Genomic DNA, 26,924 nt, shown 5'->3' with positions numbered 1-26,924 from the left:
GTTCAAGGTTGGCGAGCCTTAATTTCGGCGCGTAAATTAATAGCGCCACCGTGACACTACAGAAACGCGTTACCGGAAAGCCGCATCTCGACGCGGACACTTTTTTTCACGGTTTGTACTTTGGGTCCCGTCCGCCTGACGTGCGCTGTGCGCTGACGTGCCTCCCACCCCGCGCCGGTCTGACCACCAACGCGCTCTGTCTCCACCGCACCCCTACGGACCGCTCCGAGAGTGCGACAAGGACAGAGATCGACAGCGCCGTTCGGACGCAGTCCGCTGCCCCGGGCTGCTGGCAGATAGACGCAGACTTTGTATTCGGGTCGATAACGTATCGGCCGGCTCCCAATACGGTCCAGATAGATAGATGGATCATCGCGGCTTATTAGCTGCGTGTGCTTTTCCGTCTCGCTGACCTGGCCTGCAGGGTCGCGGGCCGCAGGGGAGAGAGGAAGAGAGGAGAAAGGAAAGCAGAGAAAAAGGAGGGAGCAGTCCGCTGGTGGCGACTGGCGGGGCTAGAACGATAAGGGGGCGTAACCTTCCACCGCGGGGAAGGGGCGGTCTGATTCCTTCGTCCCGCGATGTCGCGACGCCGCACTGTAAAGAGTCTCCACTTTGGAAGGCCGGCCGGAGCGCCTGCGAGGCAGGCAGGCCCGCCAGACACCGCGGCGCCCGGGTGGCCTACCCGCACGGCGCTCTGAAACCCGAGCCCGCTCCTCGTGGCGGGGCTGGAAATGAAATAGAACTCAAACTTGGAGGTAAATTCACCCCCCAGACAGCAACGCCCCGACATTACAGCAATGAGTGTCGGAGGCTTTGAAGAGCAGTCTCGATGAAGGAGGGGAGGAGGAAGGCGGAGGACGACGCGGTGACGGGCAGGATGGAGACCGGATGGAGACGGAGGGTGGAGGGTCGGTAATGGATTGGACATCTCAATAATCATCTCGCGCTCTCTTTCTCTCCCCGACGTCGAGTGGATGTCGGTGGAACGGCGACTCCGGCTCGACTCGCGACGAGGCGGCAATCCAATTCCAGCGATAACGGTAACGGCCGTCCCTCCGCTCAAAGACAGGCAGAGAGACCGGCAAAAAAGGAAAGAAAAAGGAGAAAGTGACATCGGAAAAGCAGAAGGCGGCGGCCGCGTCCTGGCCGTGTCCTCCGTGTTGCCGCCCTTCCCTGCCCTGAGCCCACTGTCCGTCCACAGCGCCACGGCGGCGCAGCGCTCGTGGGCCCCGGGGCCAAAACAGCAGCACCCCTCCTGGGGCTGCCTGGGGCTGCCTGGGGCGCTGTTTGACTTGCCGACTCGTTAGCGCGGGCCTTTTTCCCCCTCCCCTCTCCCTTCCACGTGACGGCTCGCCATTTTTCCGCCCTCTTCGCGGTGCGGGTTGCCGTGTTGCCGCCGTGCCGTTTGCTGCCTTTTTCTGCCGTTTGTTGCTCCGCCCGTCTGACGCAGCCGGCTGCTGCGTCTCCCACGCGCACTGGGCCAGAAGACCGGTGGAGGCGGCCAGAGCTCCAGACGCGTTTTGAGCTCCAGAGTCGCTGAATGGGAGGGACTCGAACCGCGCGTGTGGCTGGCCCCACCAATGGATTGCCCGTTCGGAGAGCAATCCACAATCCATTGGTGGGGTCACACGTTCGGTTCGAGCCCTATTTAGCGACTCCTCAGCTCAAAACGCAACTGGAGTTTTGGCCGCCTCCACCGGTTGCCCACTGCGCCACGCCGTGGACTAACCTCTCTCTCTCTCTCTCTCCGCCCACGAGAAGCGGCGAGTAAAAAATGAATTCCGGAAAAAAATGAAAGGGAGAAAAATATAGACGGCGCGGCGCGCGGAGACGAAGTTACTGCATGGCGCGCCTAGTCCCGCGGGGTGCTGACGTCAGAGCCACGCCCCGGCGGGGAGGGCGGGGGGCCGGCACAGTGACAGCCATCACCCCCACCGCGCCCCGCCCCGCCAGCAACACGTAACGCTGTACTCACCCGAGGGGGCCCCTCTGCATCCCCGGCTCCAGTCCGCGCCGGCCGGTGGCGGGGCGTGGTGGGCGGTGCTGAGCCGCGCCCCCACGGGGGCTGCGGGGCTGAAACGCATCCTTATCACGGGTGTGCCGTGCCTGGCCGTGCCTGGCCGTACGCCGCCTGGAGGAAAAGGGTTGCTCTGCTTTCTGCGTGGCCGACGTGACTGTGTTCTATCTCCCCGAGAAGAAAGTGCGCGGTACAGGCGCACTGCAACAAGTTCATTTCTTTTGTTCCAGATTTTTTCTGTTTCATTCATTTTCGCCTCCCTTTTCCTTTCATTACCTTAGTTTCTTTTTCCCTCTCCCTTTTCACTGATTCTTTTTCAGTGCCCTCTTTGTTCTTGTTTTTTTTGTCTTTGTTTTATCAATGCTCCTTCCGCCCATGAGGCCTGCGTTTCGGTTTCTGTATCCATTTGGTCGAGTTTTTTCTGAGGTACCTTTCCAGCACCCCCCCCCCCACCACCACCACCCCTACAACTCCCAGCCCCACCATAGCTCATTTTAATTCCACCATTGTCCCTTTTGCACAGGACCCCCGCCCTTCCCCGCACCTCCACCCCCCTCCCCCCACGCAACCCCCAAGTCTGCGGAGTCTGTGGCACTTCTAATTGCGACAACTCTTGACACTGCTAGAGGACGCGAGCAGGGAGCAGGGCCTGGCCTCGGCCTGGCATACCAAGAGTAAACGCACTCAGAGAAACTTTCCCTTTGGCGCGCGTTTTCGCCTAATTCTTCATAAAAGCTTCCCCCTCTTTTTTTTCTGCGACGCAACTCCCCCGCGCGTGTTTCTTCTCCCCTTTTCCGCGGCATTCCGCGCTTCGTTTTCGCCGCGTGCTGCTGGCGGCGGAGGCCGCGCGGCTGTACACGAGTGATTCCATCCAGGTCGTACATCAAGCAAGCCTGGCTGCCTGGCTGCTGTGCACAGCAGCCATGGGAGCGGGCTGGAATGGAGTGGTGCGGCCAGGTGGTGGCCTGGCGCTTCGTCGCTTCGTCGCTCACTCAACAAAAGGCCAGGGGCAGCGCGTGGGCGGGGCGGGGCGGGGCGGGGCGGGGGGGGGCGGGGCGGGGCGGGGCAGCCACTCAAACCGCGCGCCATTCAACTCGCCGAATCACGCCGAGCACGCCCTCGGCCCGGCCAGCACGGCCAGCCCGGCCGCAGCGGGGTGCTTGGGGACCCGGCCCGAGATTGTTCCGTGGTCCCCGCGTGGCCCGGCGGCGAGCCGGGCGGTCCGGCCTCCGCCTCGGCCCGGCACCGCGGGACCGGAGTCGGGATGAGGATGAGGATGAGGATGAGGATGACCACAATGCAGGCGGGGGAGGGGGTGGAGGGTTGGGCGCCGTGGGGGATAACACCACCGCGGCAAGTTTCGACAACACCGCAATCTAACGAGTTCTCTCTGTGCCCGCAGACCTGGACCTGGAGATGCTGCTGAACGAGGTGGTGTGGGCCGCGGACCGCGGCGTGTCGGCCGTCAACAACGTCACTGGCCACCCCAACTGGAGCTTCGGCCAGTCCATCTTCTTCTCCTCCACCGTCGTCACCACCATAGGTCAGTCCGGGCTGGCGGCAGGGCTGGGGTCGCCGCTCACGGCCAAGGCCCTCGTCCAGTCAATGGGAAAAGAGAGAGAGGGGGTGGGGGGGTTGAAGCGATTTCAAAAGCCGTTCTCTTTTCCCGCGCGGGGTCCCACGCCACTGCCACTTTGCCGCGGGCCGTGGCGCCGCCCGCCGCGCGCCCCGCGAGGACCACAAGGTGGTGGGAGTGACACGAGCACTCTGGAGGTCGCGGCGCGGCGGTCGACAAACCCATTCCCCCTCTCTCTCTCTTTCTCGCGGCGAGCCCCTTCGCATGCCGTCGACGTACCGATGCGCCCCGCGGCCACGCCCCGGCAGATAAGGCGACCGAAATAAAAGGCAAAGAGGCAAAAAGGCGCGAAGGAAAAGGAGAAGCAAAGGCGGTGCAGTGATGACGCTGCGCTGCACGGGCTGCACCCGCATCGAGGTTGGCGCGCCCTGGTTGCCCCCGGTTCCCCCGGTTCCCTCGTCCGCGCTGGCGGCGCGCTGGCCGAATCGGTGTCACTCTGCGCTGCGGTCTCATTCCCAGGGGGGACCTCTCTCTCGCACTCATGGGCCTTCTCTGGCGGAGCAGAAGGGTTGTCTCTCTGACGTGGTCGCCGTTGCAGGGTACGGACACGTGACGCCGCTCTCCAAGGTGGGCAAGATCTTCTGCATCGTGTACGCCATCTTCGGCATCCCGCTGACGCTGGTGCTGTGCACGGCGTTGGTGGAGCGGCTGCTGGTGCCCGCCACGCTGCTGCTGCAGTGGCTCAACGCGCGCCTGGGCCACCTGTACCAGCCCTTCTACATCCGCCTGCTGCACCTCGCCATCATCGTCTCGCTGCTCGTCAGTACAGCCAACATTTAAAAAAAATTAATTTGCTGCTCGTTTAGGTTGAAAATGAGTGCACAGTGAATGCGTGATGCAGGTGAGCCTGTTCCTGCTGATCCCCGCCGCGGTGTACGCGTCCCTGGAGCCGGAGTGGGACTACATGGACGCGCTGTACTACTGCTTCATCTCCCTCACCACCATCGGCCTGGGCGACTACATCCCCGGCGACTACCCCGGCCAGGCCTACCGCCCGCTCTACAAGGTCCTCACCACAGGTACCGTGCACGCAGTTCCAAAGCGCCAAAAAAACAGCCACGCGCGTCCGCCGTCCGCCCTCACTGACCGAGCTTTCTGTTGCAGTGTACCTCCTGGTGGGCCTGACCTTCACCATGCTCACGCTGGCCGTGTTCTGCGACATCCCCCAGCTTAACGTGGGCCTGCTGTTCCTGGCCCGCTCCGACGAGACCACCAACGACCCGGAGAAGGTCCGCCTGAACCAGCCGGCGTGCCCCCACACGCAGTACACCCAGCAGCGCGTGCACGTGCGCACCCGGCTCGACTCCCCCAGCCCCGAGGAGGTGACCCCCGTGCACGCGCGGCCCTAGACCTAGAGCCTGGCCCTAGAGCCCAGGCGGCCTCACGCAGCACTCTGTGGGCACACCGTAGGCATGCCGACGGCGCCTCCTCGGGGCTAGCCGGGAACAGCAACAGACCTGGCGCACCCCACCCCGAGGAGACAGGGCCTAGGCGGGCCCTAGACAGGCCCTAGGAAGGCCCTAGGCTGGCCCTAGGGCGCTCCTTCCCCCTCCCCTTCCCCAAGGTCGAAGCCGTCCTCGACCAGTAGGCTGGTCCCAAACGGAGTTTTCATCGCTGTCTCTCTCGCCCCCGTACGGGATGCCCCACGAGTGCGAGAGAGACAGGGCGACGACGATGTGCGGGATCGCTCGGCAGCCCACTGTAGTCCCTTCTTCCGGGCCGGGGCCAAGCTCCCGCCCAAGCACCTCCACGACGAAGAGAGCTCTGCCCCGGCGGCCAAGCGGCGAAGCGGAGCCCCGGAAACAGCGGGGAAGCCCCTCGGCGGACCATCGGGGAAGCGTAGCAGCGACAGCCAGACGAAGTAGCGGCTCGCGGGGCTGGGCGCGTGACGGCGTGACGCTCGTGGGGAGACCTCTTTTCGTCTGTGGTCGTCTATCCATATCGTCGCCTCAAGTATTTCCCTTTAACACTAGTCATATTGGTCCTCCTTCTCCCTCAAGCCCACCGTGGCGTACTTCGTACTTCTACTGCTGACTATGGCTGAGCTTAGTGACGACTCTCGCCGAGTTTAGACTCACGGCCACCACCCTTCCTAACATGGACCTCACCTTCCCGCTGCCTTTTATCTCTCCAGTACGTTGTGAAACATTTCAAAATAAATCTATGTAGTGTACTGTTCTTTATGTAGGAGCGTCCGGCTCTATCTGTAGCGGCCGCCAGTGGCATGAGTAAGTCAACTCGCCGCCGCGCAAATGTTTTCTTGTTTCGGTTTGCTGTTTGCTTCGTAAGAACTTAGAAACATTTCATCGTAATTATTTTTGGCCGCTTTATAAAAAGTTAACGAATAGAGGAAGTTTAGTCTGGTGCTGGAGGGTTGGACGGGAAGTGCTAAGAGGGTCGCTACTTTTCGTTTTGTTTCGGAGTGTCACAAGGGAGAATAAATAACCAGTCACTCTCTATTTTGCGAGGGAGGAATCTCCATTCAGCCATGACGCGCAGCGCAGACTGATTACAATTTACAAGTAACTAACGCACATGGATTCGTTCCCGACGCATTGTGCTAATAAAACTGCTGGTGACGTACACGTTTTATTTTTCGAATGCCCTCCTCACCCGGTGACTTTGATCAGCGTTGTTCTCGCCTCCGTTAGAGGTCTGTTAATCTACAACCATCTTTAGATTAGGCTGTGAAACGATGTCTAGAATATATTTTATGTAATTTATGATGCACTCATAGCAATGCGGTATACACTCGCGTCAGGTAGGGAATTCCCTTCCTCGGACCAAATCCTCCTATTCCCGCCACTTTTCAATATTCCTAGAAATTGAACAAAGGTTCTGGATGAAGTCTCCTCGAACTTCGGACAGTCCACCATCGTCGGAGTCATGGCGCGGTCCAGAATCTTATGACTTCGACTCAAAGTAATAGACTTTCCGACTGTCCTGGAACTCAAATCAAAAGCACCGCTTCCGCACACAACCAGTGGATGTAGTGTATTTCGACAAGTACCACAGTAGGAGCACAATCAAAATATATAGTGTCAGCAGTGCTACTATAAAGAAACAGTGTTGTGAATGTTAAGGTGAACGCTTGTTTTCGATGTAAGTAGAAGACATGTATTGGAATCAATAAATCCACCACTGACCGCTATTTGTGTTTCCTTTCTACCTTCAAACTTCCCTTGCCTCCCACTGCACCACTATCAATCTCCGGTACACTTGACACATCAGCGCGTGATTCAAATTTCGCGCGCAAGCCGCCATGTGCCTCTTGTCGTCTGTAGTAAACAGTTGACTGGCGTCGAAGGCGCGAAGAAGTTGTTGTTCACTGTTTACGCTTGCACCAAATTAGGATGTTGAATTGTGAATTTTGTCCTATGTAAGGAGCAACAGTTTGGTCCACCCCTTTCAACATGTAGGGGCTCTTCTTCTGTCCTTATCAGTGTGCACCGGAACTAGTTGCAGCGGGTATTCACATGAATATGTCGAAGAACCAAAGCCTGTGTGTGGCCTATCTTGAAGAAATAAACAGAAGGTTTTGAAACTTCAGGAAATATGAGGCTCAACTGTACGGTTGAACGCCGTGACAGGCAATTTCCGACTCTTGCTGTGAAAGGGAAGCGTCCCACAGCGTCAGTTTTAAGTATTGGACTTAAAACGAATAAGGGAGAAGTAGCTATAATCCATCATTCAATCACAACCAAAGAGAACACTAGTTATAATGTAAGACATTTGTTCATTTCTTGTTATCATATTTCTCTTTTATTGGTAAAGGGCATGTTTTCTTGAGTATCCTGTCATTGTTCCAGGTGAAAGGAAATATCCTCAAAGTCCATTCCAAGTTTATTGAGGAGGGCAAAACGACGATCAGTTTTGCACAGCCTCCCCATGACCTCATGATTAAAGCCAATGATGTAATTCAATTAAAGTCTTTCCTTGGAAGCATTCGTTCAGTTTTACAGGGAAAAGAATTATCCAAAGGTGGTGGTGGCTTGTCAAGTCTGAATGCTCCGGTCAAAGTACACAGACCGAAAACTACTTTGGTTATTACAAGCGGAGGTCAATATCCGGTTCTTGAAGGATTTCCACGGACCCTGGTCCATCTTCAGGTCATTTACCAAAGCCCCTTTGCTGTTAAATTATTTTTATTTCAATGTAGTGTTTATGCAAATTTTATCGTTTCTTGTTACAGATCAATGGTCTTGAGCGTGCAACTTTTGACAGCAGAATCCTGAAACTCAATCTTCTGAAAACCCTTGATTTAAGTAACAACAAATTGAAAATTTTACCTCGCGGTTTGGGTGATCTTCCCAATTTATCTGAACTTCTCTTAGCAAATAATGATCTTGGATCAGCAGCCAGACAGCGTGGAGCTTGGGACTGGCTCCGCGGTCCTCAGCTGTCAAAGGGTTTGCAGTTATTGGATCTACGCAGCAATGATGTGCGTTTCTCTAATGGCTGTACTTGTGAATAATATTATGATAGTTATTTATTAACTTATGAATACTTTTCTTCTCAGATACCAGCTTTGCCAAGCTTTATCAGAGACTGCGTTGGGCTGACCACCTTGAAACTGGATAAAAACCAACTAACAATTTTGCCTAGTGGGATTGGTAAAATGTCATCATTGAGGTAAATGCTGTACTTCCCTTTTGTTATGTGTTATTACGTGATTGCTTGTAATAACTTTTTCTTAAAATTTTCAGAGAGTTATATGCATCTCAAAATAACCTGAGGTTTTTGCCGGGATCAATGAAAATGATGGCGCCTCCTCTCACCCATCTTGATGTGTCAAACAACCCTTTTACAGGGGAATGCATCACTACTCAAATGATCACCATGAAACCTCTCAGCCTTAAAGAGCTAGCCGCAAGATGTGTCATTGCAAAAAAAATATTTGTCAGTGAGGCCATTATTCCTTTAACAGTTTTACAATTTATGCATGGGTGTGACTTTTGTGCCTGTGGAAGTGCCTGTTTTAACCCAGCCTACAGTAAGATTGTTTATAGTTGCATAGGAAAAATTGCATCCTCTTACACTGTATCCATTGGTGAAAGCACACACAAGCCCTTTAGAATGAGTATTTGCTCTGATCGTTGTATTCGTAACAAATTCGCAGATCAATTGGCTTCTTGACCATTAAGTTCGATGTATGCCTGCCCTTGGTATGCCCTTTAATTTGGCAGGAAACGTACATCAATGATGGCCTAGCTCTTATCTTTTTGATAGATGTACATACTGTATTTCAAAAGTACGTATCATGATTGGACTGATTTTAGTGTTTTATTGTTAGTGTACTAGTGCTGTATATTTTTTTATCAATGCTCATGACTGTTGACTAGGAACTTTCTAGTTTTGTGGATTATGGGAACTATTTTTTCATAATCGTTATCTCCCTCATTTGAATGAGCCCTTTTGTACAAATCACAAATAAAAACAGTACCAATGTGCTCTGCTGGGTGTAATCTTGATCTTAAGTAATAATATATATTATTGGTATGTGATATTGAGGTCCTAGTATGTGACTTGACTTAATAAAATCTACAAATCAAAAATAATTTTGGCATTAATTTATTGCCCAGAACATGAACATGGAATAGCATAAATAGACAAGCAAGTGGTATGGTAGGAATAAGATGGAGCACGGCATGTGCCAGTGAGAACAATTGTACTACACAGTTGACTACCACAGCAAAATTGCTGCTGTACATGCGGTTTGTCAAAACAAAGATGAAGTATTGGAAAGAGAAAAGAGATTACATTAATTTCTAAATCTGGTTTATTAAGAACATGGCACATTCTACTATGTCATCAGATCTACCTCTAAACCTGTAAATGGAGAGAATTCCAGCTAAACACGTCCCCCCCTTTTTGCACAAGTATGTGCACAACAGTAGCCTCCATCGCACATCTGCAATACCACCCAATTCTCTAACTTGATCGATTCACATCCAATAAAGCATTAAAACCGAAAAAAAAGTATTTCAAAGACAAGTAGAATGTCAAAGTAGTGCTGAATACTAGTCAGCACTATTTTAAAACCCCATTATCCAAGTACAGGCGGGACAAAAGTCAAAATTCATTACATATATTAAAAACAAATCATCTTTGTTACAAGAAACACTCACTCTGTATGATACAGAAACATACACACTAAAACATTTACACACTTAAATGTGGACAATACTTTTGGTGCACAAATGAAAATAAAAATATAAAATTTAATAATGCACATATCAGAATACACTACACCAGTGTACGATTAACAATTTTATCAATCACACAGAATAAGCTATTATTTTCCTGGCTCAAGAAATCCTTTTAGTTTCCGAACAGAAAACATTCAAATTTAATCCATTCAAATAGAAAAATATTAAGGTATATTGATGAGACAACCTGAACTGCTAGAAATTAAGGATGAATTTGTTTGTACAATACCTTTTCACCTAGTACAGAATTGATATTTGCTTAGTTCATAGACAATTACTTAAATATATAGTTTTCTTGGTAAAGCAACAAGACATGATGCATGTCCAAAACAGGGCAATCATGTGTTACATGAAATCATTTCATTCCTCTTAATATTGACAACTCTTACAAAGAACACAAACTACACATTGATGACAATCATCTAAAACATATAAAATGAGCAGAGGTAAGCCATATCAACAAAAAGGAAAGAAATTAAAAACTGCATGATTTACAATGGTTTCAATACTTCATTTCATAGAAACAAAAAATAAAATTGTTTTATAAAAGCTCTACCTCCATCCATAAATAATCACCTCACAGACAACTAAACAATTCTAAACATTTCATTGATTTACAAATCGCGTTCTCCAAGTTCATGACATAAATTTTTTTATTGTGTAGAAACAATCAAAATAATAAAATAATAAACAATCAATGCTTAAAATTGTAATATAGAAGTTGAATTAATACATCTCTCCATCACACCTTCCAAATCACGTCTGGAGTAAAACTATTAAAATTGGAGCTTACATAAAATATAGTTCTTCAGTCCATGCGTTTTGTTTTATTTTCACTAGGCCTTCTTGGGCGGCGTCGTGGGGCTGGGCTTCTTGTTTGCCCCCCGCGATGAGGGCGACTCCGCCTCTGAGGCCGCCGTGCTCTCAGAGGTGGCGGCGGGGGCGGGGGCGGGGGCAGTGGGGGTCGGGGCGGCTGTCACAGCAGGGGCCTTCTGCTCTCCCTCCGAAGCGGCGGGGGCGGCTGCAACTGCACTGGCGGCGTCCGCGGGCACGGACGCGGGGGCTGCAGCTGTGGCCGCGGGGGCGGTGGTGGCTGGAGCGGCCTCGGCGGCGGGGGTGGGGGTCGCCGGCGCTGCTGGCGCGGAGGCCTCGGCGGCTTCAGCAGCCTTCGGCTTGGGGACGGCCTTGGGGGCCGCGTCCTCCTTGGCGGGCTCGGCGCTCTCCTTGTCCGCTTCAGCTGCCTTGGTATCTGCGAGGAACAGAGATTAGAGTCAGTAAAGCAAGTGAGGCAAGTATTTCACCGCCGAACCGACAACAACAAGCGCCACAGCCGCCACTTACTTCTTGACTTGGTCGCCCTGCTGGCGGCGCCGGCGGGGGCGGGGGCTGCGGCTTCGGGCTCCGCGGCGTCGCCCCTCCTGCCCCTCGCGGGTGGCTTGCGGCCGGCTGGTGCCGCCGCGGTCGACTGCTGTGCGGCGAGGGCGGCCTGGGCGGCGGCCTTGGCCTCCGCGGCGGCCTTCTTAGCCGAGGCCGCAGTGCGCGCGGTCTTGGGGGTCTTGGCGTCCTTCACCTCCTTGGTCTCCGCCTCCTTCACTTCCTTGGCCTCCTTGGGCTCCTTGGGCTCGGCCGGCGCCGGACTGGCCTCCGCTTTCCTCTTGGTGGCGGCCTTGGCCGCGGCCTTGGCGCTGCCGGGGGTCTCCTTGGCCTTCTCGCGCTCGGAGGCGCGCTCCGCTCTGCTCATGGTCAAGAGCGGCTTCTCCTTCCTCTCCGCGGCGAGTGCGGGCGACTTGGCGGCCGGCTTGCCCTTCCTGCCGGACCGCGGGGACGCTGCCTTCCTGGCGGGGGTGCGCTTGGGGGAGGCGGCCGCCCCCGCCTTCTTCTTCTCGGCCTTGGGCTTCGCTTCCTTCTTGGTGGGGGTTTCTGACCGGCGAGCTCTCTTGGGGCTGCCAGAGGACGCCTTGCTCTGACTTTTCCTCTTCTTCTTGAGCTGGGCTTCGTCTTTGAAAAGAGACAGGTCCACTGAAACAGAAAGTAGAGATAAGTTGGGCGGAAAAAAAGTTTCACCTCACTTCAACACAACAATATTCTGACACTTACATCCATCAGGGTGTTCTTCAGTGAGTTCTGGTTTCTCTGAAACTCCTTTCTCAACGTCCAAAGCTCTTTTAAGAATGCTTTCTGTTCTCACAGTCTCTTCTTGTGACAGGTTATATTTATTCTTATCCAGTTTATCCAGGCTTAAACTTGTGAGAATACAGTCAAAATCTGAAAACACACAAAAAAAAAAAAAAAAAAAACAACGAGAAATTAGATACACAAAACAAGCTGAAAAGCAACAAACGCATTTCTCAACACTTTACATACCTGTTGTATCATAAAAATCAGGGGAATAAACTGTTCCCTCTTCCACTTTCTCATTTTCTTTCTGAGAAAGCCACCTGATTTTAATCCGGTGACTTGTTTTGTACACATTTTGCATTGCTTGGCAAACATAAAAACCACCTTCGGAGTTTCGCACAGCTAAAAACTCGTTCCTGGAAAATTAAGATGAAGATTATTAAAACATCAAAAGATTACGGACATGCACTTAATAACATAAAAACTTGGAGTGAGTCATACTTGTAGAAAATGACAAGTTTTTCTTTGTCAATATCCTTCTCCACCTTCACTTTCTTTTCAACTGCCACTTTAGCAGGAGTCTTGACCTTAGTGACAAATAAATCTGGCATTGGACTCTGATACGGCTGGACTGGGACACGTGTTCGCTTGGATTTGGAATCATCGTCAGTCGAACTTGGAGTAGATGGCTGGAAAAAGACATAGTACTCATAAATAGGCGCCAGCAAAGAATTACCTATTGTCAGAGTCAGGAATGTAACAAAAGAAAAATAGATCTTACAGTGTCTCTCTTGCGTTTGTTTCGTGCTGCTGTCGCAGCTTTCTCTTTCTCTTTATCCGGCTTGTCAACTTTGTCCGCACCTCGCTTGGGTGTGACAGGAGAAGAGGATGCTGCGGCAGTCTTCTCTTTTTCCTTTTCCTCAGTAGAAGTTACAGTTGAGTTCGTTTTCGCAGGACTGGCTAGTGGCTTTTCAGCGGATGCAGCACCACTTGGAGGAGCTGGGGGAGTGCCTTTCGCGGGTGTGACAGCAGGGGATGAATTTGTCGGTTGAGACTTTTCAGGTGTGGCTGATAACAAAAGACACAAAACATTAAAATACATAAAAAGAAAAAGAAAATTCTTAGAAATTATATTAAAGGTAATATAAAGATAACAAATATCCATGCCCACAAAATGAGTTAAATACTAAAAAATAATATCATTTCTGTACCTTTTGTAGGCGTGGCACTGTTTTGAGCAGGTGTTGCATTATTCACAGGAGACAACGCAGGAGCGTTAGTTTGAACACCAGTGGTTGGCGCAGGAGTACTAGCTGGGGCAGAAGGGGGGGCAGTGTTGGGGGCCAGAGTAGAGGCTGGCGGGATGGCAGTGACATGGTTCGATTCTTCTGGCTTTTTGTCATTAACTGAGGGGGATGTGGCCTTTGATGCCTCGACACCATTAGGAGTTGTTTTGGCTGCTGAAGCTAAAAAAGGGGAAATACATTGGAAAGAATAATGAATAAAGAACATAGAAACATTAAATACATTAACAAATATGAGACAAAACATTTTCCTACCAGTTTCTTTAGCCTTCTCTGGTGTTTTCTCGCTAACTAGGCTCATTGTCACATTTGGAGCACCGGCATGGTTTTTCAATGGGCTCGTGGGGGCTTGTGACGGGGGCTGTCCACCAGCATTGGGTGCTGGTAGCACGGCTTTGACAGCTGGAGCACTCATGATTCCCTGCAACACAACCACAAAAATGAAATATTAGCTTAAAGAAACGACAAACTAGGAGGGAATCAATGGAAAGATGTAGAGGTGTGAATCTTTCGAGATGACACAGCAATGTAAACAATCATAACCAATCAGCATAACAGTTATGAAAAAGTACAGCCGTTAGCTTAAGAAATGTATAATTACTCCAAAAATTGGCGTTTCATTGGTACAAAGTAGCAAGAATATGAAAAGAAATATCCACTTAAAATGAAAACAAACGAGTAAATAATAGTGATAATGCGTTAAATTCGATCTGTGCGAGCGACTTTCGTAATGAATGAGCCCAGAAACCGATGCAGGGCAACAGGTGCACGGTTACTGCTTTGCCGCTAATATTCCAGTCCCGATGGGCCATTGGCGTCGATACAACATAACCAATACAGGTGCAATAGGTTAGAACGCGACTTTCGTTTTTTCACTGTTTATTTACATCAGTTCCCAAACAAAGTGTATCGCGATTTCAATGCTCTCGTTCAAAATTGAGACTCCAACGTTTCTTTCAAAACTAGCAGAGGGAATAACGCCGGTATTCCCACACCGCTACGCATCTACAGGCTCTGCTGGCTCTGCGGCGGAGCCGTAGTCTGGCTTGGCTCGGTAGCCAAACAACCGCCACTGGAATGGGCTTGAAAACATCGTTTTATCGGCATCCCTCCTCCGGCTACGTACAAACAAAAATTCGTAGAAAACGAAGACGAATATATTTCTTCCAGTGGATCAGGAATGAATTAACAGTTTGTGTTTATCTAAGTGATGCGGGTACTTGCCTACTCCTTTTCGGCTGTGTCCGGTACAGAAACCTGGAGACTTCTTGCCTTTCTTGCGTAAAGTACAGTGTTAATCACCACTTCACAAATCGCTGCGCATAGGAGGAGATCTCTAGTCAATCTCAGCACAATTTCAAGTCTATAGACCGGCTTGATTCCGCATCAAAGGTGAAAATTCCGCCATAATTTCGGATAATGTCACAAAATTTTGTCCTTTTGAGGCACTCGATGGCGTCCAAAAGCCCCCAAGATCCTTTGCGTCTTGTTTGCACCGCCAAGGAACAGATGAAGGTCGTGGCGCGTGGCTTGAGAGTGGCGCGCTAATTTCAAACGATGGGTGGCTTCGGTCGGAATGACGGGTGTCCGGTATCGTCAACAAAATGCAAGTTTATGGAACGATTTCTTGTATTTTGACGTTCACGAGTGTGCAATCACGATTTCAATTCCGTGAGTTTGTATGCCTAGGCGAACCACTACGTATGGGACTATGCAAATAAGATCGTCGTCTGCTCTTGCGTCACTGGTGTTTTTGTCATGCCCTGAGCTGGGACTGTCGGCAGAGCAGAACCTTGACTCTTGCCACAAACCTTTGGGTTCCATTTCGTGAAAATGTCCCTACGTCACGTGTGTTCTGCTCTGTCGAGGAAGGTCAGGCTCTCTGGACCTAACTGCCTGCGGCAAAATCTTGTAAGTCCGATTCTTCTCATCAATTTTACAGTTATATGCCGACCGGTTGCTCGAGGTTATGTGGTTGTGAAACCATATGAACCGATAAAAAAGATTAGAATTCGAGAATTTTCTTCCTACCGTCAGTGTTTACTCAGTGATTTCCACCATTTGATATCCCTTGTTTTGTGCGTTCTCACATTTTTTCAGATTTCCCAGGCCCGTCATTATGCACATCCAGCATCTAAGAGCCAGTTGGAAGACGAGTCTGCAAAATTTCCTGGAGCTAAGGCAAATTACACCCATTCCCTGGAGCTAGTGCCACCAGGATCAACCGATCCCTTTCCTGTTTATAGAGTTATGGACCTGGAGGGTCAAGTGCTGAATTCTTCCGAGGACCCTAAGGTAAACCAGTTAAATTGCTGTTTCTTTGTCCCGTTCAATAATTTCAATAACTTAAAAAAAAAAAATTCGTTTGTTTCAGTTGAACCAAGATATTGTTGAAAAAATGTATAAGGATATGACAATGCTCAACACCATGGACCGCATTTTATATGAGTCTCAGAGACAAGGACGTATATCATTTTATATGACAAGTTATGGAGAAGAAGCTACTCACATTGGAAGTGCTGCCGCATTGAAACCAAATGATCTTGTCTATGGCCAGTACCGTGAAGCAGGTTTGTATGAAATTTGGATTTTAATACCAAGCATGGCATTGGTCTACCTGTGTCCTTTATTTACTTTGGGTTTGTTTTAATTTTTTTAGGTGTGTTGCTTTGGAGAGGCTTTACTTTAGATGAGTTTATGAACCAATGCTATGGAAATTCTGGGGATGAGGGCAAAGGTAGGCAGATGCCTGTACACTACGGTTCAAGAAAATTAAATTTTGTCACCATTTCATCTCCACTTTCGACACAAATGCCTCAAGGTAAGTGCATTGGTCTGAAAATTTTATAGAATTTTTATTTTAATTTGGTGCTGTTATATTGTTAATTTATTTTGGTACCTATCTTTGGAACAGCTGTTGGATCTGCCTACGCAATGAAACGATCCAAAAGTGGAAACTGTGTGATAGTGTACTTTGGGGATGGGGCTGCCAGTGAAGGAGATGCCTATGTAGCTTTCAATTTTGCTGCAACTCTTGACTGCCCTGTAATTTTCTTCTGGTATGTCTTAGAAATTCCCTTTAAATTTATTATGACAACTTCAAAGATTTATAAAGAAGTTACCTTTTTCCTTTTCTTTTCCAAGTCGCAACAATGGGTTTGCAATTTCTACTCCTACACATGAACAGTACAGAGGTGATGCGGTTGCTGGTCGTGGCCCTGCATTTGGTATTACCGCTATACGTGTTGATGGTAATGATGTGTTTGCTGTTTACAATGCTACAAAGGCTGCAGCAGATTTGGCTGTTAAACATAACAAGCCTGTCATTGTTGAAGCTATGACTTACAGGTAATAGACCTTTTTACAAAATATTTCTCAGTCTTTTTTTCTGCTGTTTTCTTTTTATATTCCTATCATTTATGAAATTTTAATCACCACAGAGTCGGGCATCACAGCACCTCTGATGACAGCTCTGCATATCGTTCAATTGAGGAGGTAAACCTATGGGATTCTACTGACCAGCCCATAACACGCCTCCGAAAATACATGGAACGTAAAGGATGGTGGAATGATTCTCAGGAAAAGGAATGGAAAGAAAGCACTCGTAAACAGGTAGTTAAAATAATTTAATCACATCTCGTGCGTCAATTCTCTCTCTCTTGTGAACTTCAATTTTTCCACTATTTTGTTAAGGTCCTGAAATCATTTGGTGAAGCAGAGAAACGGCCAAAGCCAAGCTGGAAGGAAATGTTTAATGATGTTTACAAGGATGTCCCTTCTCATTTGAGGTAAAATTGGAAAGAGATCTTTTGCACATTTCTTGCATGTTAATGTTTGAGGGAAAAAAAATACAACCTTATGTCTTATTGCAGGGAGCAAATGAAAGAGATGGAGGACCATGTTCAAAACCACAAAGAGCACTATCCACTCTCATCTTACAAATCATAAGGTTGTTTGATTTGAGAACAAGTGTCAATTACAGCGATTTTGCTGATGTGTGCCATTGAAACTAAGACTGGAGAATCACCTTTGAAGTACAAACCATAAATTTTTAAAGTAAGCGTTATTTTAAAAAATAAATGGAGAGAAAGATATGTTATGGAAACATGAATTTTCTTTAAGATTGTGGGAGAATTTTATATAAAAATATATTTATACAGTAAATGGGTTGGGTTGAGTCTTTGAGCAATTTTATACATTTTAAAAATGAAATTTTGTTACATGTGTGTGCATTGAATAAAGTATGATGTTTATTTCCACTCTTTCATATTTTTCCTAGCACCTCAATGTTCAAAGACAACTTCTCAAATCATGTTCCTTCCCCGGGGAATGGCATCTCTCCATGATTCTCGCATGGTTGGGGTAGAGTCCGCTAGGTGGCAGCTCGTGTCTGAACTATGCTGGCGATACCCCGCGCACGTGATCCCCACGTTCAGTTCACCCACTCCCCTCTTCCTCTTGTTACGAGGATGAACTGAGAAAGGACGTGACTGTGTTCCCCAAATTTGCGTCGGATGACCAGCCGCTGGTAGTGCTGTAGTACCGTCTACGCTGTGGTAGCACCTCCACCGTAGAGCCCTAGGACTCTACTGCACCGCAGTCAGCAGCCCGCTGGCAGTTGGGTTGCCTACCTTCAAGGCGTACGGGGTGGGGCATGGGGCTTTCACCCTCTCTCGCCCAGGGGTCGCAAAAAAGGTTTAATTAAACAACTTACTTGACCGTGACACGTTGATTCACAAAGTAAGTTAAGTATTGTTTGTCAACCAAAGTGGGACAGACTGAAAATAACACACAGGTGTGTGAAAAAGAGTAATTAAGGTGTAGTGTCTTCCGGTTCCCTCCAATCGGAGTCCCCTCGGCCAGTCTTGTCTTTTTTTGTTTTGTTTTGGTGTTGTGTCCGCGGCCGGGCCGCGAGGAGCCGCGAGGGGTGGGGGTTGGGAACGGGGTGGGGGTGTGATGCGGCAGCCGGGCCGCCGGGCAGCTCCCCTCTGAGAGGAAGTTGTATTCGCGTTTCCCACGACCAGCGGGATCCTCGCGGCCAAGGGCTAGTGCGCGGCTGGAAGGGGTGGAAGGGTGGGTGCGGCGCCAGCACTGCACCAGCACTGCGCCAGCACTGCCTTCACTTCGCTCCCATTCCCAAACGGCGCCGGGTCGTGGAAGCGTCGGCATGGGAACGAGCGGCTTAGCGCTTCTGGGAACGCGGGGCGCGGGGCACTACACTGGCGGATCGGCACCCTCTGCGGACCAAAGCTGGCGCCCCACTCCATCACCGCGACCTCAGCGACAAACGAGATCGGGGCAAGGATTATTTCTGCGTCCGGGACTCTGGACTGCGGCCCCACCGCTCCGCCGCCAGCGGTGGTTCCGGCCGGACTACGGCGTTCTGTCGGCATGCAACTATCCATCTGGCATCTATGCCCAGCAGGGGTCAGCCAGTGGGTCCCCTGTCGCGGTGATGTTTCGACAGTTTAGAAAAAACTGTCGCGAGGACGGCAATTTAAAATTGATAGCAAAGCCATTCCGATTAGGTTCGCTTCATATCACCGGCCTAGGGCGCGGACTCTCAGCCGTAACTTTTCCCCCCGCAAGTTCGTTCCGCAATTGCCGCCGCCTTGCGATCCTGTTCAATGAATGGATAGAGACGTCAGTGCCTCGGTGGGCACATCGCCGCCGTCAGCAGGCTGCGTCTGTCTCTCTCGCACCCCTTACGGGCAGCCCCGTGAGTGCGAGAGAGACAGAAGCGCTGTTCGCGAAATCGCTCTGCTGGGGGTGGGCGCGGCCTACGTGGTCGCGCAACGGGGGCAGCAGCGCAGCGGCACGTCAGCGATGACGTGTGGGGTCCCGCGGGGCCCGGGCCGCCGCCTCGCGCACTTCGCGCCGCAGTTTGGAAACGCTCCTTTTTGCTGCAAAGCCATCAAAGTGCCTGCGGAGTGCGGTCGGGGTGGGGGGCGGCCTCTAGGCGGCCCCGGTGTCGTCGTCGGCGAGGGTTGCGCGGCGGCCGAGCTGGCCGGCCATACATTTCGTCACGCCGCGCGCCGATCGCGCCGATCAGGCCCATTGTGTGTTGGTTCGACAACAAAAATCGAACCAACACATCCGCATTCTCAAGCAGTGATCACGCCCCGACCCTCAATCAGCTCCACATTCGGCCGGCTTGGCCGGCTTGGCTGGCGGGCGCGCAGATGTGCCGCGCCGTAAAGCACGCCGCACCGCGAGGACCGCGACACTGTGGGGGCGAGGCGACCCCATTCGCCAATGTCGCGGGCCGCCGTAAAACAGTCGTCAAGTTGTCGCCGTAAGTCTCCGAAAACAAAGCCGCTAATAAGGCGGCCGCCGATGATTTCCGCGACCTCGTCGCCCTGTCTCTCTCGCACTCACGGCGCGTTCCGTTGGTGTGCGAGAGAGACCGTCCGGCCGGAATCGCCCTCCAGAAGCGCGTGCACCCCCGCGCCCTTGCCGCCAGCGCCGCAGCTGTGCGCGCCTCGGTGCGAGGATAGCCGCCCTGGTTGCGCGTTCGCGTTTTCGCCCCGTTGGGAGCGTCCGAGTGAAAGGGAGCTCAGCAGGCTCCGACGGGTGCGTCTGTCCCTCTCGCTCTCGCGGGGCGCACCGTGGAGGCGCGAGAGAGACAGGCCTGCAGATGAAAGTGAAGCGCAGGGATGCCGTCCTTTGTTTTCGACCGCCAGCCGCGTGCGCCCTTCGCCGCCCTTCGCTCTCCAGAAGAACAAGAAGGCCCCAAGTGGCGAGCGGCGCGGCAGCAGTTGCGGCCTTGTTGCCGCCACCGCCCTGTCAACACAAAGCAACTCGTTTTCGCCCAGCAGACTGATTACGGACACTGCTTTTCGTATCGCCGTGTCTCTCTCTCGCACTCATGGGGCGTCCCGTGTGGGTGCGAGAGAGACAGAGTGGCGAGGTGCTGGCCGCGCTACCCCGTTAACGAGGTGCCCGTCGTGGCCGCGTGGCCAGTCCGCGTGGGCGGGTGTGGAGACGGGTCGGACCGGGCTGGGCTGGGCTCCAAGTGTCGACGCCACTCACCGCCCCCGCCGCGTTTCGTCCTCGTCCCGTCCTAGTTATGCGGTGCAATCATCAGAATCAACATCGACAGGGCGGTGCACTGGGTGCCGGCCGAACAATAACAAAGCGCTCTCCTCGGTGCACGCCATGCACGCATCAGCGGTCACTGCGGTGCGCGACAGGATCACTGTCGCGCTGTTTCTCTCGCTCTCGCGGGCCGCGCCGTGGGATGCGAGGGAGACAGAGGGACGAGGCACTGTTCGGAATCAGCTGGAGTGACTCGCGGCGTTTAGCCACTGATTTGCTCGGCGGCGACAAAGACGCGGTGCTGCGCGCACGTGGACGACGCCGAGGTGTGCGAGTGTGGGTGCACTGGCCCAGTGTCTGCGTCGGTCTGCGTCCCTCCCTGATGAGCACCGAACCGCACACTCGCCGCGCGAGAAATTCCGGTTTCCTCCCGTTTTCTCGAAAATCCTGCGCGTCGCGGCGCACTCATGTGTGCGTCGGCCTCTCCTCTCCGGTCGGCCCGGTGCGGCTTGCGGCGACCCCCGACCACGCCGCTCGGCGAGCAGCCCCTGTCCGCGCCCCCGCCGGCCCGCCGGCCCGCCAGCCCGCCAAGCCTACACACGTGGCCGTCGCCGCCGTTTTCGGAGCCGCCTCGGAACCTGTTCGGCAGGCCCAGCCCCTTGCCCAGCCCTCGGCCGCCCCGCGCCAGAGGCTGTCATTGGCTACATACTCCCAACGGGATCGAGTCATAGCAAAATTTGAAACTCCTTTGCGAGGCGGGTGCCCTGAAACTATGGCGATTCCGCGATGGGGCACAAGTGACGAAGCGGAAGCGTCCGAAGAGAACCATGGCGTTGCGCTGTGCTGCGCAGCCAAGCCCCTGCGCGTCGAGGATGCCTGCCCGTCGAGCCGCCGTGCGTCCACGTTGCCTACCTCGCCGGGCGTACAGCGCCACAAGACCCTCACGGCCCTCACGGCCGCGCGCGCTCGGCACCTCGGGCATTCAGGTCTCCCGCAGCGCCGGCGCCGGCAAGCTGATTCCGAGCAGTCCTCCTGCCATCGCTCCGTCTCTCTCGCTCTCACAAGAGAGACATCCCTTTCTTTCTTCCCGGCCGACACACAGGTGGCTGGAGAGGAGTGGCCTCGCGTTCGGCCGCCGTCCGAGGGCGACGTGCGATTGCGTCAGGTCGTCCCCCCTCCCTTACCTTCCTCGACCGTTGCGACACGCGGAGAGCCTCCCCCTCTGCTCCCTCCCCTCCTCCCCTCTCCCTCCCACGAGTCCTCAGGATCGCGGATCGTGCCTGAGCCGGCGGACTAATTCCGAAGAATGGTTTCGTCGTCGCTCTGTCTCTCTCCCACCCTTACGGTGCACCCCGCCGGAGAGACGGAGTGACAACGAAGTCCGGAATCGCGCGGCGAGCCTCGGACGGGTTCCGGCAGCCTTTACAGTGTGCGAGGCGAGCCGACGCCGACGTCAGGGCGAGGCAGGGCGTCGTCGGGGCAACGCGCTCGCAGCGCCAAATCTCCCCCATCCGGTCGAGCGCGGCCCACTTCCGGTCTCAGATGGACGCAGGGGTCGTGTCGGGGCTGTCGTCGGGCCGCTTCGGCTTCGTGTCTCGGGGCGAAAACGAAAACTCATTTGGCCATCGTCGTGTTTGTCTTGGACTGCGAAAGGCACCACCACCGGCCGCTGTGGCGTGTGCAGACTGCAGACTCGCCAGCAAAAGTCTTCTCATGACCGGAAAAGGTTTCATCCCCCAGGGTTATCGTTTTGAAAGAATGGAGAGAAATGCGGGTGTAAAATATTTCTTTGATGTTTTATTCATCACGCAATATGAAAATAAACGGGCCGCTTTCGGGCGGGATGGAAAAATGTCGCATTCCGCCTCGGCCGAAGAATCAAAGTCACTTCGTCGACAGAGATGGAAGGGAAGAGAGTTTAAAAGTTATTTACAATGTCTATAAATTAAAGCCTCAACAACGATAATTGCTATTCATCATATTACACAATTTCTCAATTGAAATAAAAGTAACAAACCTTGGTAAAAAGAATCTTTATACAGTACAACTGATTGGGTGAATAGAAACAAAAAGGCGAAACAATAAAAATAATTTGTACTGCGAAATAATAAAGAAACAAAAATAAGAAGGAATGACTAAAGGCGGGGACGCCTCTCCGCCGACCGTTGCAGGAAGAGAATCAAACAAAACAAAATCGTCAAATTATCTCGATGAGTCACGATATTTACACTTTTGAATCACAACCACACGCACATCATTCATGGCCCGACTGAAGCGCTCCTTGTGCAAGAGCGTGTTGGGGGAGGGGGCGCAACCCAGCGCACACGCGGCAGCAGCGACGCGAACCAAGGACTAGAGCGAAAGGGAATAAATAAATAATAAATAATAAAACGCACTTTTGCAGTGCCGTGTCGCGTGTGCGCGGGGCTGGGTTCAAACTATCACAGTCAGCAGGGGGAAGGTCTGGGTGCCACTCGTGCCACTCCAGGACTAGTAGGCCACCTCCGCGCCCCAGGGCCGGTACGGCTTGGCGCCGGCGGCCGCGTGGTTGAAGGCGTTCTGGTGGTAGGGGTACTGGCTGGGCACCGCGCTGTGGTAGTAGGGGTGCGGGTGGCCGGGCGAGCTGTACCCGGACGCGGACAGCGGCGTCAGCGGGGACGACGTGAGCCGCGTGGTGGTCGACGTGGGCGTCTGCTCGCACGAGGTGGGCGTCTGCTCGTAGTGGTGGTGCGTGGACGACGTCGTGGAGGTCGAGTTGGTGGGCGAGTTGTCCAGGTGGTGGCCGCTGCCGTGGCCGGAGCTGGGCGGCGTGGGGAACGAGTGCGTGCCGTTGTGCGACGGCGTGCTCGGGGTGGCGGGGCTGGTGGCGGCGTAGTTGGAGGCCGGCGTCGTCGGGTAGGACCACGTCGCCGACGCGGCCTGCTTGGAGGCCAGCTCGCGCTGCGCCGCGAAGCACTGCAGGTGCGACATGAGGCGCAGCCGCAGCGGGTCCTGGATGTCCAGCCCCTCCACCGTGACGAGGTACCGCGCCACCTCGGCCGCGCACTCTCGGAACCCGATGCTGTGGTAGTCCATGGCGAAGCGCTGCGGGTCGTACGCCAGGGCGTCCATGCCTGCAAGCAGAGAGAGGAAAGGAAGCGCGTTAGTTTGGGGCTGTTCCACCGTGTTCCACGCGGAGGGGGCGGTGAAATGGGAATGCACGGACCGTGAGGGCCCACGCGGCACACAGTGTGCCACACACAACCCTACACCTCGACTGTTTTGTCCGCGGAGACAATGCCGCGGGGAGGACGCGGAGGACGCAGGACGCACAAAGAACGAGAAGCACACCGGGCCCTACTGCATGCGCATGCGGTACTGCGGATGCCGGGGGAGGGAAGAAAGGCCTGGCGAGGAAGACGCGGTGGTACACTGGAAAGGGAGAGTCCGGCTGCCCCCCTTCCCCCTCCCCCTCTCGGACCCCGCCGCGCGGCCCGTATGGGGGAGCGTGGGAAAAGTCAACCCTCTCCTCGTCCAGCCCGACCAGCACCGCCAGCACCGCCAGCACACCCTGAAGATGGACAGGCGGTGTCTTCCCTTCCGGCTTCCCGGCCATCAGCTGGCCGAGCTGCAAAGCATGGCGGCATGGCTGGCCCACTGCGGGCTACAAGGCTTCAGGCTACAAGTGGGAGGGGTACGTAGAAGCGGAGCCACTGCCGTAAGGGCTTCCCGTCGCGGTGGCCCCGCCGCTGTCTCTCTCGCACGCACACCAGACGCCCCGTGAGTGCGAGAGAGACAGAGCGTGCAGCATGCCGAGGGGCGGTGGGCCGGAAGGACGACCACTGGGGCAGTGGAGCAGGCGCGGCAGGGCAGCAGGCCCCGGAGCCAGCTAGCAGCTGCACCCACACTCTTCTGGACCCCGAGTCCCTGGCCCCTGCCCCAGCCGCCTGATTCCGAGAGACCTTTTCCGTATAGGTGCGAGAGGGACAGAGCGACGAACCCCTGTCCGGCACGCGGTGAATGGTAAATCCGGGCCCCGTCCCGCGGAGGGTGGCGTGGCCACGGCGTGGCCGATGATGGCACTGTAAGGCTGCCGATCAGACTGCGGCACAGCTGCGGCCAAGGCGGCCCGGCGGTGTCGGCGAGGGTCGGCAAGGGTTGCGGCGTCGGAATCCGGGAATCCGAGAGGGGGCGGTCGCAGCGGTCGCAGCGGTCGCCGGAGGGGACTGACCTCCGTGTGCCAATGGAGCGTCACCATCTGCCCACTCATTCCACCGCACGTCGCTCTGTCCCCCTCGCACCTACGGGGTGGCGTGAAAGAGTGCGGAGGAGACAGAGCGGGGCGGATGGAGCCCGCTGCCGGCCGATGGCGGGAATCTCGACAATCGTTTCGTTTGAATAGCAAGTCCGCGCGGTTCGAACAGGCGTTCGAATCGGGCGCGACGACGCGGCGTGCTGAGCGGGAGCGGCGCGCACCCCAACGCACCACCGCACCCCTTCCCTTCGTAACGGCTTTTTGCCGTCGCGGCGCCAACCCCCTGCCGCCTGCTTATTACCACCCCTGCCGGTGCCAATTTATGTTTTCATTTTCTCTCCCATCATTATTATTACAACTCAAAATTATTTCACCAGCAGTGTTCGAGCAAACCACAGGCCGGCTGCCCCGGACCAAAACAGCGCTCATTATTCCAAGGTATTTTTTTCTCTCCTTCCCTGACCCTTCCCGCCCGAGCCTCAGATTTGATCGGAGCACAACAAACTTCCGCGCGGGCCGCCTCCGCCGCCTCGCCCTCATCCTCCTCGCCGAGGTGGCCAGGGGCAGCCAGGGGCAGCCAGGGGCTGCAATTAGGAACGCCCCTCCTCCCCGGCACTCCCCGGCAGAGGCAGGACCGGCACGCACGTCGACGTCGTGCTCGACGCGCTTCTTCGCCGGTCAGCGAGGCCCGCCGCGAGGGGATGGTGCTGCTGCCGAGACTGCGCTCCGTCTCTCTCGCACACCCACGGAGCGCCTCGTGAGTGCGAGAGGGACGGAGCGACGAAAGGTGGCCGTGCCGATCGCGGCATTGTGTTGCGAGGCCGTCATCGGCAACCCCTACGCATAGCAACGCACGCCTGCAGACCGATTCAGAGGAGAGTCCTTTCCGTCGCTCTGTCTGTCTCTCTCGCACTCACGGGGCGGCTCCTGCAGGTGCGAGGGAGACAGAGCGACGAAAACGACTCTCGGAATGAGTCTGCTGGACGGCCGCCGCGCGGAGCATCGGCGCGCCGCACAACCCCCTCCTCCCCCTCCACGCGGACGACCGTTGAGTTCTCTCTCCGCGTGCGTTCCGCGCGGACACACACACACTCACACACACACGCCGCGGTGGCGCACGGCACGGCCGCGAGGCGTCACCTGCGGGCGGAAGGGAAGGGGAGGGGGGGGGGGCGGTTACCTGCCCGGAGGCCCGCGGCGGGTGGCGGTGGGTGCTACCCGTCATATGAACTCACGAGGGAGAACTATGGAACGGGGCGTGGTGTGGGCGGGCGGAGTTAATTTGCATAATTAAACGTTCAACACCCGCGCTGTCCTGCAGGCTGCGGGGCCCAGGGCGGTGGTCGTTACCTTTGGCGTGCAGCATCTTGAGGTGGTCCACGGTCATCTGCAGGATCTCGGCCTTCTCCAGCTTGGCGGAGCCCTGCTTCTCGAAGGCGGAGGGCACGAGGCGCCGCAGCTCCGTGAGCGACGTGTTGATGCGGTCCCTGCGCCGCTTCTCGATGACGCCCCTGCGCTTCTTGCGCGACAGCAGCTGGCAGCTGTCGGCCTCGTCGCCGTCGCCGGAACAACTGCGGGAAGGACAAGGAGGCATGTCAAGGACTGTCGAGGATCCGACGCATCGACTGGGGAGTGTTGTTAAGCCCCCATTAAGATTAAGCAGATGAAAATAAGGACATTTGCTGCAATTTTGAACTATGAAAATGTTGATAGAATTTGAGGGCACTAAAAACTCATGCTGTTTTAGTGCCATCCATATCCTTAGTCGACAGCGTTGGCAGTTGACACTTGGTTGGCATCCAGCGTGCAGGTCTCCGGGGCGACCCGAGGGAAGTCCCTCCCAGACACTCACTCTTTGGACGCCGAGTCCTCGGAGAAGGCGTCGTCGCAGTCCTCGCTCTCGCTGAGGGCCCTCTTGACGCTGACGCGGGGCCCGGGGGCGGCGGACATGCCTCCGGACATGGCCGACACCGGGGTGTTCCAGGCGGGGTAGCCCCAGGACAGCGGGGCGTGGTGCGAGCTGAGGGGCGTTCCCAGGGGCGTTCCCAGGGGCGCGCCGACGGACGCGTCCAGCGAGGTGATCTGCGCGGAGGGCAGCGGCCCCGCATGGCCGGAGGGGTCGGGAGGCGCCATGCCCGCCGGCCCTCGCTGCGGCACCACTCGGAACAGCGTGAGTCCGGACCGCCCTACGGCGCACTCGAAGTCACTGGAGTAACCCGTCGCGGGTTCGAACACGGCACTGCACTGTCTTCGCGCTGGTCGCCACTCGCACTGCACTGTTCACTGCACTGTTCACTGCGGTACCCGGGTACCACTTGGCCTTGGGGCGCGCACGTGCGGTGTGGGTGGTGCTCGACGGCGGAGGCGC

The 26,924-nt window shown here is 54.2% G+C and overlaps 5 protein-coding genes across 6 annotated transcripts in view; 3 read left to right on the top strand and 2 right to left on the bottom strand.

Moving 5' to 3' along the window:
* The window catches only part of LOC117652369 (potassium channel subfamily K member 1-like), a 28,507-nt gene extending 21,703 nt beyond the window's left edge, over positions 1–6,804 (top strand). For both annotated transcript variants that reach the window (XM_034397229.1, XM_034397228.1), the window contains 4 exons: positions 3,420–3,560; positions 4,192–4,412; positions 4,495–4,672; positions 4,758–6,804. In XM_034397229.1, coding sequence (XP_034253120.1) covers positions 3,420–3,560; positions 4,192–4,412; positions 4,495–4,672; positions 4,758–5,002 — 785 coding nt within the window. In that variant the 3' untranslated portion in view covers positions 5,003–6,804. The remainder of the gene's footprint in view (positions 1–3,419; positions 3,561–4,191; positions 4,413–4,494; positions 4,673–4,757) is intronic.
* A 145-nt stretch (positions 6,805–6,949) lies between these two features.
* Positions 6,950–9,211, top strand: LOC117652286 (leucine-rich repeat protein 1). The gene is made up of 5 exons (XM_034397082.1): positions 6,950–7,376; positions 7,463–7,762; positions 7,846–8,094; positions 8,173–8,285; positions 8,360–9,211. The coding sequence occupies exons 1-5, from the start codon at positions 7,209–7,211 to the stop codon at positions 8,787–8,789; spliced, it is 1,260 nt and encodes a 419-aa protein (XP_034252973.1). The 5' UTR covers positions 6,950–7,208; the 3' UTR covers positions 8,790–9,211.
* LOC117652751 (neurofilament heavy polypeptide-like) lies at positions 9,209–14,776 on the bottom strand. The gene is made up of 10 exons (XM_034397842.1): positions 14,509–14,776; positions 13,540–13,705; positions 13,192–13,446; positions 12,762–13,048; positions 12,482–12,669; positions 12,227–12,396; positions 11,960–12,127; positions 11,316–11,881; positions 11,204–11,240; positions 9,209–11,111 (listed from the first exon to the last, which is right to left on the bottom strand). Exons 2-10 carry the CDS (start codon positions 13,697–13,699, stop codon positions 10,699–10,701), a joined length of 2,244 nt encoding a protein of 747 aa, XP_034253733.1. The 5' UTR covers positions 13,700–13,705; positions 14,509–14,776; the 3' UTR covers positions 9,209–10,698.
* Positions 14,777–14,895: 119 nt separating this feature from the next.
* On the top strand, positions 14,896–17,543 carry LOC117652285 (2-oxoisovalerate dehydrogenase subunit alpha, mitochondrial). The gene is made up of 9 exons (XM_034397079.1): positions 14,896–15,195; positions 15,385–15,579; positions 15,659–15,854; positions 15,944–16,105; positions 16,199–16,343; positions 16,429–16,632; positions 16,725–16,896; positions 16,978–17,072; positions 17,157–17,543. Exons 1-9 carry the CDS (start codon positions 15,118–15,120, stop codon positions 17,230–17,232), a joined length of 1,323 nt encoding a protein of 440 aa, XP_034252970.1. The 5' UTR covers positions 14,896–15,117; the 3' UTR covers positions 17,233–17,543.
* Positions 17,544–22,109: 4,566 nt separating this feature from the next.
* Positions 22,110–26,689, bottom strand: LOC117652750 (hairy/enhancer-of-split related with YRPW motif protein). Its single transcript, XM_034397841.1, has 4 exons — positions 26,409–26,689; positions 25,907–26,127; positions 23,225–23,435; positions 22,110–23,167 (listed from the first exon to the last, which is right to left on the bottom strand). Exons 1-4 carry the CDS (start codon positions 26,687–26,689, stop codon positions 22,813–22,815), a joined length of 1,068 nt encoding a protein of 355 aa, XP_034253732.1. The 3' UTR covers positions 22,110–22,812.
* Positions 26,690–26,924: the final 235 nt, after the last annotated feature.

This window comes from Thrips palmi, unplaced genomic scaffold (assembly GCF_012932325.1).
Source record: "Thrips palmi isolate BJ-2018 unplaced genomic scaffold, TpBJ-2018v1 HiC_scaffold_7, whole genome shotgun sequence".
Lineage (NCBI taxonomy): Eukaryota > Metazoa > Arthropoda > Insecta > Thysanoptera > Thripidae > Thrips > Thrips palmi.
Note: the sequence above shows the minus strand (reverse complement) of the source record. Positions and strands in the feature narration are given on the sequence as shown.

What these genes read in the sequence shown, in the direction of transcription:
- LOC117652286 (XM_034397082.1), top strand. Translation starts at nt 7,209, where the DNA reads ATGAGGCTCAACTGTACGGTTGAACGCCGTGACAGGCAATTTCCGACT. An exon ending in GGACCCTGGTCCATCTTCAG is followed by an intron (nt 7,763 to 7,845) that starts GTCATTTACCAA and finishes TTCTTGTTACAG; the next exon opens with ATCAATGGTCTTGAGCGTGC. An exon ending in GGTAAAATGTCATCATTGAG is followed by an intron (nt 8,286 to 8,359) that starts GTAAATGCTGTA and finishes TAAAATTTTCAG; the next exon opens with AGAGTTATATGCATCTCAAA.
- LOC117652751 (XM_034397842.1), bottom strand. Translation starts at nt 13,699, where the DNA reads ATGAGTGCTCCAGCTGTCAAAGCCGTGCTACCAGCACCCAATGCTGGT. An exon ending in TGAAGAACACCCTGATGGAT is followed by an intron (nt 11,882 to 11,959) that starts GTAAGTGTCAGA and finishes TTTCTGTTTCAG; the next exon opens with TGGACCTGTCTCTTTTCAAA. An exon ending in CAGGGCGACCAAGTCAAGAA is followed by an intron (nt 11,112 to 11,203) that starts GTAAGTGGCGGC and finishes TGTTCCTCGCAG; the next exon opens with ATACCAAGGCAGCTGAAGCG.
- LOC117652285 (XM_034397079.1), top strand. Translation starts at nt 15,118, where the DNA reads ATGTCCCTACGTCACGTGTGTTCTGCTCTGTCGAGGAAGGTCAGGCTC. An exon ending in ACTGCCTGCGGCAAAATCTT is followed by an intron (nt 15,196 to 15,384) that starts GTAAGTCCGATT and finishes ACATTTTTTCAG; the next exon opens with ATTTCCCAGGCCCGTCATTA. An exon ending in TGCCCTGTAATTTTCTTCTG is followed by an intron (nt 16,344 to 16,428) that starts GTATGTCTTAGA and finishes TTCTTTTCCAAG; the next exon opens with TCGCAACAATGGGTTTGCAA.
- LOC117652750 (XM_034397841.1), bottom strand. Translation starts at nt 26,689, where the DNA reads ATGGCGCCTCCCGACCCCTCCGGCCATGCGGGGCCGCTGCCCTCCGCG. An exon ending in CAAGATGCTGCACGCCAAAG is followed by an intron (nt 23,436 to 25,906) that starts GTAACGACCACC and finishes CTCTGCTTGCAG; the next exon opens with GCATGGACGCCCTGGCGTAC. An exon ending in CAGGCCGCGTCGGCGACGTG is followed by an intron (nt 23,168 to 23,224) that starts GTCCTACCCGAC and finishes CGCCACCCCGAG; the next exon opens with CACGCCGTCGCACAACGGCA.